The sequence below is a fragment of the Elephantulus edwardii genome, unplaced genomic scaffold (genome assembly GCF_000299155.1).
Source record: "Elephantulus edwardii isolate Elephantulus edwardi_28Jun2011 unplaced genomic scaffold, EleEdw1.0 scaffold00008, whole genome shotgun sequence".
In the NCBI taxonomy this organism is placed as follows: Eukaryota; Metazoa; Chordata; class Mammalia; order Macroscelidea; family Macroscelididae; genus Elephantulus; species Elephantulus edwardii.
Window position 1 is genome coordinate 32,474,304 of NW_006399758.1, and position 10,665 is coordinate 32,484,968.

At 38.5% G+C, this 10,665-nt stretch overlaps 1 protein-coding gene across 1 annotated transcript in view; it reads left to right on the plus strand.

The window, feature by feature from the left end:
- LRRCC1 (leucine rich repeat and coiled-coil centrosomal protein 1) overlaps positions 1-10,665 on the plus strand; it is a 55,196-nt gene that overhangs the window by 42,932 nt on the left and 1,599 nt on the right. The window contains exons 16-18 of the mRNA XM_006880509.1: positions 2,929-3,137; positions 3,224-3,361; positions 5,443-5,578. Of these exons, the coding sequence (XP_006880571.1) occupies positions 2,929-3,137; positions 3,224-3,361; positions 5,443-5,578 (483 nt within the window). The remainder of the gene's footprint in view (positions 1-2,928; positions 3,138-3,223; positions 3,362-5,442; positions 5,579-10,665) is intronic.

The following is a 10,665-nucleotide window of genomic DNA, read 5'->3' on the forward strand; positions in this document are numbered from 1 at the left end:
GAGCTTAAAGCCCCTGATGGCTCTGGGCGCTGACCCTCTAGATTTTATTAGTTTTAATGAACATTTACAGAGATTTTGGGTTTTCATTCATTCGTTGTTGCACTGTTTTCTCCACCCTCCTCCCCAGTTCGTTCTTCTTTCCCCCCCCATGTCTGTTTTAATTGTCCAATTGCCACAGTGCTTGTCAAGAAAACTGACATTTTAAAAGACTAAGTGTTTTGTTGTTCTTTAAAAGGTTAGTTCAAACTCACTCAATTGCTGTGCTAAAGACAGACCTAGAAATCTGCTCCCATAAAGATTATAGCCAAGAAAACCCAACGAGATTATTTTACTCTGTCACAGGCACCACTATGAGTAGAAAATAAGTTTTTAGCAGCACTTAATAACCTTTGTCAGTAGGTTTACATTAGATTGAGATTTTCATGCTAAAGAGCAACGAGGTCAATCTGAAGACTAAGGTGCACCTGATTCAGGCCATGGTCTTTGCAGTTACTTGGCATGCATCAGAGAACTGGACAATGACTAGGGAGAGCAGAAGAATTAATGCCTTTGAATTGTGGTGCTGGAAAAGAGTGCTGAACCTACCTTAGACTGCCAAGAGAACAAACAGATCTGTTGTGGAGAGGGTGAAACCAACCTGCACCTTGGAGGCAAGGATTTTGAAGCTCCATCTCATATACTTTGGGCATGTGGCAAGGAGGGACCAGTCCCTGGAGAAGAACATCATGCTTGGAAGGATGGAGGGACAGCCCAGGAGAGGAGGGCCTGGAATAAGATGGATTGATAACAGTTAACTGGGGTAATGGAGGTAGGTGTGTCAGAGACGGTGAAATTGACTCAGGATGGGGCAGAGTTCAGAGCTATTATGCATAGGATTGCTGTGAGTTGCAAGCAACTCGATGCCCATAACAACAACAACAACACAAATAAAAAAAGCATAAAAAGGACAAAAATTTGATCATCCCTATTATACTTAATTCATAGTTGTTTTTGTTGTTTTAAGATGGCATCAAGTTGAGTACAATTCATAGCCACCCTCTGAACAACAGATAATGAACCCTGTCCAATCATCACAGTCTCTGATGTACTCAAGCCTATTGCAGCTGTCAGTGTTGGTCCATCTGATTGAGGGTCTTCCTCTCTTTGCCCTTTTTTCCACCCTTCCAACCATGATGAGCCTCTCTTAAGAAGTAGCCACTCCTAGCAACATGCCCAAAGTATGTGAGACAAAGCTTTAACTCTTTGCCTCCAAGCAGCTCTGTGAGTGTACTTTCTCTACGACATCTGTTTGTTCTTTTGCCAGTCGATGGGACATTCAGTACTCTCCTCCAATACCAGAGCTTCTAGGCATCAATTCTTCTGTCATCTTTATTCATTGTCCAGCTCTCAGATGCATAGCAAATGATTGAAAAGACCATTGAATCAGGCACATCGTAGTCTACCAACTAATGTCATAGCTTCTGGAGAGAGGACCCTGATTGTAGACTATCTTTCCCAGTGTAATACGTCTCCTGATCTGTTATTAGGTGCTGTTGAGTCACCTGTGACTCATAGCAACCCTATGTACAGCAGCACTGAAGCCGGCCCTGTCCTGAGCCAGTCTCACTGATTCTGACACACCTACCCCCCAGTGCCTCAATTGCTGTATCAATCCATCTCATCCTAGGCCTTTTTCTCCTGGGCTCCATCCACCCTTCCAAGTATGATGTTCTTCTCCAGGGACTGGTCCCTTCTGGCCACATGCCCAGAGTATGTGAGATAGAGCTTCAAAATCTTAGCCTCCAAGGAGAAATTTGGTTTCACCCTCTCCAAGAGAGACCTGTTTGTTCTCTTTGTGGTCCATGGTATGTTCAAGAGTTCTCCAGCACAACTCAAAGGCATCAATTTTTCTTCTGTCATTCTTAGTCATTGTCCAGCTCTTTGATGCATAGCAAGTGATTGCGAAGATCAAGGGCTGGATCAGATGCACCTTAGTCTGTAGACTGACATTGTTGCTTCTCAGTACTCTGGAGAGATGCCTGACAGATTTTCCCAGTGCAGTTTAACTTTTGATTTCCTGACTGCTGGTGCCAAGAGTGCTGACTGTGGAGACAAGCAAGCTATATATTGTTAACAACGTCAATCTCTTCTCCATCTAGAATGGTGCTTCCAAGTGGCCCAGTGGTGAGAATCTTTGTCTTCTAGATGTTGAGCTTCCATCCATATTGAAGACTACAGTCCTTGACTTTATAAGATGACTTGACTATAATAAGATTCCGCCTTATTTGTTGCTTTTGCCTTTAGTGTAGCTTGAACTTCTTTCTTCATTACCATTGGCTCTCAATCATATGATACTTGCAGAAATATTTCAGTGTCACCTAATTCTTTTTGTTACTGTGATTCTGTGCATACCCTTTTTTCCCCTTCCTGGATCATTCAAGATTTTGCCTTTAAGTATTGCAACTCAGGCTTGAATTTGTTTTTCAGATCTTTCAGGTTTAAAAATGTCATGTGAGTTCTTCTCTTTTTCTTCTCCAATTCTAGATCTTTTCACATCTCATTATAATAGTTTGCTTTGTCTTCTCAAGCTGACCTTTGAAATCTTCTATTCACTCTTTTGCTTTTTTTTTTAAGGTAAAAAGTACAGGTAAATTTATTAGAAAGTTTCATCCCTAAGGGTGAACCTCTTTCCTTGAAAGGAAATAGGGTGGAGAGGCCCTGATAAGCTCCTTTACTTCAACATCTCTTCCTTTTTTCCCCTTCTCAATACTCTAATGCAGTCTAGTGATGATGTTTCTAATTGACTGATTAAAAATTTCTGTAATTTTTTTCTCAAACACTGGTTCATTTTAATTTTATTTTTATAATAATTTTAAGTCATACCTAATTTATTAGGAAATGAGATATTTAGGTTAATAAAACTAAAGTGATGATTGTTTTTCATTGAAGTGTTTACAAGAAAGAGATGATGACATCAAAACATTACAAGAGAAGATCTCTGAAATTCAAAAATGTACTCAAGAACAACTCGAGGAAAAATCTTCACAACTGGATATTGTAATTGAGAAACTAGAAAGAAACAATGAGAGGAAAGGAAAACTAAAACAACAGTTGAAAGAAAGGGAAGAAGAACTTGAAGAAATTAAATGTGCTTACAGGTATCATATACCTACCTACTAAGGAATAAAATGTAGCTTAATTGTTTCTTGTAACCAATTTTTAAAATTATTTCTTCTTACTTTAGTTCACTTAATCAGAAGTGGCTAGATAAAGGAGAACTTCTGTGTCATCTTGAAACCCAAGTAAAAGAAGTAAAAGAAAAATTTGAGAACAAGGAAAGAAAACTTAAAGAAGAAAGAGACAAGAGTATTGAAATACAAAAGTAAGTAGAGTATCCTAAAGGACATAAGATGTCTGCAAACATAAACACCATTAGGGTGCGTGAGATGTATAAAGAATGAAGGAAAGGCAAAACAATATGCTGAAGCTAAAAATGACCCTAGTGGTTAAGAAATCATCCTGACACAAGATCATGTGAGACCACTTCTGTAAGTTACTAGCTGAACTGAAGAATTAAACTCTCTTTTTTTTAAGTACTTGGGAATTCACTCTCATTAAATTTCCTCAACCTCAAAGATATCATTGAGCAAATGATTCCATTTCTTTGTATTTTAAATCCTTATCTATAATAAAAATAACGATGAAAATACTTCCTACTTTAAATATTTGATGTGAGGTTTAAACGTGTGTGTGTGTGTGTGTACATATATACATATATATGTATGTCCTATGGCTTTTAGAACAGACATGACAATTACTAATTGCTATATGACTTTGTTCTTTTTATCATTAGAATCTTTTCCAAACTGTTCAATTGGAAACAGCTAATGGTAATTTTGTATATTCTGTGTAGAATTTAGAGGGGAAAGTCAATTAATTGCCAAAAACAGTGACCTCTGAAGGAGACTAAAGCATATGTATTAAGCTGGCCTGCTCAGCGGGACTGAGGATAAAGCCCTAATTCTAAAAAGTGAAAAAGAAAATGTGTCCCTGGATACTATATGTTGTTAAGTGCCGTGGAGTACGACTCATAGCAACCCTATGAACAAAAGATCTGAGCCCTGTTCTTTAACTATTGTCATTTCTCGAATGTTCATAGTCTCCAAAGACATGTTGTTTAGGAAGTAGATGCCAGTCCTGCTTCCAAGCCTGTCTTAAATCTGGGAGTACTATCAAATATTGTCCCCCATAGGTAACCATTGTGGCATTTGACACACCAGTGGCACAGTGTTCAGTATCACAGCAACCCAAAGATATCTCAGTACAGCAAACTGACAGACCAGTGCTGTACCATTTAGAAGAATGTTCTTCCCAAACAAAATTAACACCAGCTTGAGGGCCCAACCAACTCTTAAATACAAAGGTCTGCCTATGAGGTCCTGATTGACTTAAGAGGCTTCCAGCCCACAGCTGATTGTTAGTTAATCCAGTAAATCCAGGCAACTAGTCAGCTCACGCACAATTGTGAAAATATTTTTAAAAAATAAATAAAAGACCAGTTTACACTGGACTTTTTTTTAACTAAAACAAGAAAACCTACCCTCCAGAATCCAACTGCTTCAAACATGCACCTCCAAACTATATAGATTCCATAAAATGCTATAGATGGTATAAGTAGATTATAAATTATATAATCAGATTTGTTATTTTAGAAAGCTATGTTGAATAGTATATAGCATATTGTTGTTGCTTGCTGTCAAGTCGAGCATGACTCATAGCATCCCTATGAACAGAAGACCTGACACCTTTCTATAACCATCATCATTTATCAAAGTTGTTAAAGATTCCAGATGCATGTTGTTTAGGAAGTAGATGCCAGCATACTTCAGCGGCATGTTATCATGTAGAAAACAAAGAAATTGGCTTTATTAGGTTATAAGATAGCATTAAAATTTTATAAATCTTATTTAAGGTTTGTATTAACAGAGTTTTTCTGTTAACCTTTAACATAAGGAGGTCTGACATCACATTCTTGAATTTAAGACCATCCATTATACATGTCTCAAATTATAACATTGCAAATACCTAAGGATGGAGGGAGATTGATAATAATTACTTATGAAGAAATTTATAAATTACACCCTTAATCTCAAAATAAATAGGACAAGAGGATACTTTCATTTTCATATGGTGAAAAATAACACATGCTCTTTGGGAGGTTTTATGGCTTTTTAAATAATAAACTTTCAATGATGTCAGAGCTTTAGGCTCTGTTTTTGTTAACAAATTTTACTAGATGATAACCTACTAATATTTTTAATTACCCCATGGCAACTCTTTGCTATTTTCTTAATACTGAATTATGTTGTCATTAAAGTATGAATGTAAGAGCTGCCATCTATGGAGGAGGCAAAAAAATCCTAATTTAAACTCATGTATATGATTTGTTCATTTGTTTTTAAGGAGTACATTAGAAAAGCTACATAGTATGGACGATGCCTTTAAAAAACAAGTTGATGCAATTGTTGTAGCTCATCAAGCTGAACTATTACAACTGTCAAATGAAAAGCAAAAATGCATTGAAACTGCAAATGAAAAGGTACTGTATATAAAGCTAACCTTTAGGTTCTGTGTAATTGAGATTACATTTTATAATATTAAGGAATTTTGAAAATTTTCAAAATAAAGCATGAATCCATAGCCAAAAGGAAGGTTATTGAATCCATAGCCAAAAGGAAGGTTATAAAAAGGATCATGAAATCTGACCAAAATGTTGATAATACTTAGATTAGTTGTACAATGTAATTCTGATGAAACTATTATATATGACCTGGTATGCATTGCTTCTTCATCTCTATATAAATATTGTCTTTATTCCTAAACCTTCTCAGAGATGGGAGGAAACCCCTTTGATTACACAGAGTCAGGAAGGACTATAGGCATGTATTAATAAACAAAATTACAACCTTGGAAATTATATTAAGGAGTGTTTTGGTGTTAGCTAATATTGTAAACTGTCAATATTAATGTTTTTACAACATTGACAAAATAATGAATTTAAAGTGGTTTTAAATCAGCCACAAGCAACAGAATAATCTATGGAGCTGTGCATTAATACACATGCATGCCTCTCAGAGAGTTATTTACCAAGTCTGGAATCAGACTTGGATAATTTTAAATGTCCACAGATGACTCTGTTATGAACCCTGTGTCAAAAACTACTGACTGTGACATTTATTACTTTCCATTTTTCTGGACTTGAAGTGATAACAAAAAAAACTATAGTGTCAGCCAGAAAAGAGAGATTTGGAAATCAGCAACTAAAAACAGAACAAACGAACAAACAAAAACACAAAACAAGCAATAAGAGAAGAGCAAATTAATGTTAATATTCCTGGTGGCACTCAGCCACTAACCAAAAGTTTGTCAGTTTGAATCCACCCACCAGCTCTTTGGGAGAGAAGATCTGGTAGCCTGAACTTGTAAAGAATAAACAAGCCTGTTACACAGAGGCAATTCTAATTCATTGATCCTGTAGGGCAGAGTAGAACTACCACATGGTTTATCCAAGGCTGTAATCCTTTAACTTTTCTCCCAAAGAATGACTGATGGGTTCAAATCTATGACCTTTTTGTTAGCAGCTAAGTGTGTGTCAAGGATAGATCCTTTCTCCATATGTTTTCAATCTATATGTAGAACAGATCATTTAGAAGCTGGACTTGATGAAGAAGAATGTGGCATCAGGATTGGAAGAAGACTCAATCAGCAAATCCTATTATTTAGAATACACAGCCTTGCTCATTGGAACTAAGGAGGTGTAAAAAGAGCAAGAACTGCATAGGGACAGCCACTATCTGACCTTTATCAACTCCACAAGGGGAACTGTCCCCATCAACAGTATCAGCAACCAATTCCCAGGAGGTCAGACATGTCCACCACACTCCCACACCTCCTTGTACTCATCCTAGCACCAATCTTACTGCATTCTTCAGTCCAGAATCTTAACGTGATAGCTCACAGAACAATAGTGGGAAATTAAAAGGTTATAATCTAGGTTAGTATCAGAATACAGTCAGAACAGCTTCTGAAATGTGCTCACAGGTACCTCAGCGTTAAGTGTCATGGCTTTAGGCTACTGTTAAAAAGTTCTCAGTCCTGCCAGTATTGGCCCTACCCCCCTGCCCCTACTCCATAGTCCTACAATGAACTTGAGCAAAAGACTCTTAGCTCTGGTCCAGTGGTAGAGCAGTCTCAAGGTCTACTCTGTCTTATGTTGTTCCTCAAACTTGAGCAAAGGCTTTATACGTGGACCTGGTTCTATCTATGGGGGGCAGTAGTCCCAAAGCCCACTCTCAGGTCAGGTCTCTGTTCCCTTCTGTGGCTCCTAGGGCTGTTGGAATGGCCCTGAAGGGTGAGTTACATTCTCTTGCTTGCTGTTCTTCGCTGGTGGTGGGGTTTCTTCCTTCTACTGCTGGATCCATTTCATTTAATGGCAAAACTAGTCAATCCCTTTGTGGATAAGCTAGCAAGATTTATTCACTTATTCCTGCCCATGTACACATGACAAAATCAAATTTAGTGTCTAAGAAAGTCATATTGAAAAAAAAATTTAAAAAAAATAAAAGTCATATTGAAAGATAAACTCAACAGGAGGATTTGAAGTGTTTGCTGCAGAAGGTCAAGGAAGGATTACACTCTTCAATATGGATTGCAACTCAACATAAAGAAAACAGAGATCCTTACCACTGGGCCAGTTGGAAGCATCATGATAGATAGAGAAAAGATTGAGGTAATTGACAGTTTCATCTTGCTGAGATCTGCAATCAACACTCTTGGCACTCGAAGTCAGGAAATAAAAATATGAGTTGCTTTGGGGAAGTCTACTATCAGGGACCTCTCCAGAATGCTAAAGAGCAATGATGTCAGCCTAGAGACTAAGGTGCACCTGATCCCCACACCATGGTCTTCACAATTTGTGAATCATAGAGCTAGACAATGACTGAGGATGACAGAAGAAGAATTGATGCCTTTGAGTTGTGATACTGGAGAAGAGTATTGAGTATACCATGGACTGCCAAGAGAACAAACATCTATCTTGGAGAGAGTGAAACAGGGCTCCTCCTTGGAAGCAAGAATCTCAAAGAGGTGGCACTTTAAATTAGAAAAATTAATTCAAATAAAGAGACTCATAGGGAAATATAGATTAAGAATAAAACAATGTATCAAGTGACTTGCTGGCACATAACAACAACAACAACAACATCAAGAGGTTGGTAATTTATAATCATCAACATGATTTTAGGAATGTGATAGGATTTTTACATTAAAGATAGTTTCTTTGGGGTGAAGACATTTCCATTTTTAAAAGTCTATCAGGATCTGTGGTTTATGTTGAACCCATGATTCAGCATACACTTGCAACATAAGCAGTGGAAATATTGATTCAGATAACTGAGTTTCTCTCCTATCCACTGCCCACTACTGACAGATCTGATTCATATCAAATCCCCATTAGTTTCTAAGGTTGTAAATCTTGACAAGGGGAGACTGCTCATCCTTATCCTTCGGAGAAGCTAGTAGATTTGAGCCATCACCCTTTTGGTTACCAGGGAAACATATGATGCATTATGCCATCAGAGTACCTTCAAGTTTCAGTTCTAACAGTGCTAATAGAAGGCTGTACAAGCTTAAACAAATACCTAGCTTTTGCTATACCTTTTATTGGCTAAAGTGTATACATATTAGCTCTAAAATAGAGTTTTTATTTTATTGGCTAAACAAGAAATCTGGAGGACAACTAACCTGGCCAACTGACTGGAAGAGATCCATATAGATTCCTATTCCAAAAAAAAAGGCGATCTAACAGAGTGTGGAAATTATTGAACAATATCACTTATACCGGGAATTCTGTGGCCTGCCTAGTGGTAAGAAGTTACACACTACTCCCAAAGGCACATGGTTTGAATCCACAGGAGAAAGATGAGCAGTCTACTCCCATGTGATTAAATTACCTCTGAAAACCTGCCAGAAGGTCAGCTATGGGTTGGTTCCAACCTAACAGAACACCACCACCACCATCACATCACTGATACCACAAGCAAGCAAAATCCTGATGAAGATCATCCAAAAATGAATGGAACAGTACATCAGCAAAGAACTTCCAGGCATACAAGCTGGTGTTTAGAAGAGGTCGTGACACTATGGACATCATTGCCAATGTCAAATGAATCATGGCTGAAAGCAAAGACTGCCAGAAGCATATCTGTGTTTTATTAACTATACCAAAGCATTTTACTGTGTGGATCACAACAAATTGTGGCTAACATTGAGAAGAATGGGAGTCTCAAAACACTTGTTTATGTTTATGCAAAACCTATGCTTAGACAAGGAAGCAGTCTTCAGAACAAAGCAAGGAGACATTGCTTAGTTAAAAATGAAGATAAAAGTGAGTCAGGAATGCATCCTTTCTCCATACCTTTTCAGTCTATATGCAGAACAGATTATTTGGGAGGCTGGACTTTATGAGAAGGAATGTGGCATTAGAATTACAGGAGGACTCATCAACAACCTGCATAATGCATTTGACACAACCTTGTGTGTGGAAACTGAGGAGAACCTGAAACATTTGCTGCAGAAGGTCAATCTTCAATCTGGAATACATCTCAACATCAGGAAAGCAAAGTCCTCACCACTGGGCTAGTCGGCAGCACCATGATAAATGGAGAAGAGATTGAGATTGTTAACAATTTCAGCTTTCTTGGATCCACAACTAACACTCTTGGCACCAGCAGTCAGAAAACTAAAAGATGAGTTACACTGGGAAAGTCAGCTGTCAGGGACCTCTCTAGAGTACCGAAGAGCAACAATGTCAGTCTAGAGACTAATATTCGCCTGATCCAGGCCATGGTCTTCGTAGTTACTTGCTGTGCATTGGAGAGCTGTACAGTGACTAAGGAGAAGAATCAATGCCTTTGAGTTGTGGTGTTGGAGAAGAGTATTGAACATACCATGGACCACCAAGAGAACAAACAGGTCTGTCCTGGAGAGGCTGAAAGCACATTGCTCCTTGGAAGCAAGGATTTTGAAGCTTTGTCTCACATACTTTGGCATGTTGCAGGAGGGACTAGTCCTTGGAGAAGGACATCATCCTTGGAAGGGTAGAGGGTCAGTGCAGGAGAGGAAGATCCTGAATGAGATGGATTGACACAGCAACTAATGTAGTGGGGATAGGTGTATCGGAGACAGTGAGATTGGCTCAGGAAAGGGGACAGTTCAGAGATATTTGTTCACAAAGTCACTATAAGTCACAGTTGACTCCATGGTACAGAACATTTTTTTAGGTTTTAAAATAAATTGCTAACAATCTCACAAGGATGTATGAGCTCTAAATTACTTGTTGTTTGTTGTTGTTATGTGCCGTCGAGTCACTTGGGACTCATAACAACCCTATGTACAACAGCCCTAAAATCTGCTCTGTCCTGTGCCAATCGCACTGTCTCTGACACTCCCATCCTGATTACCCCAGTCACTGAATCAATCCACCTCATAGAGGGCCTTCCTCTCCTGAGCTGTCCCTCCATGCTCCCATGCAGGATGTCCCTCTCCAAGGACCCGTCCCTCCTGGCAACATGTCCAAAGTATGTCAGATGAAGCCCCAGAATCCTTGCCTCCAAGGAGTAGCTTGGT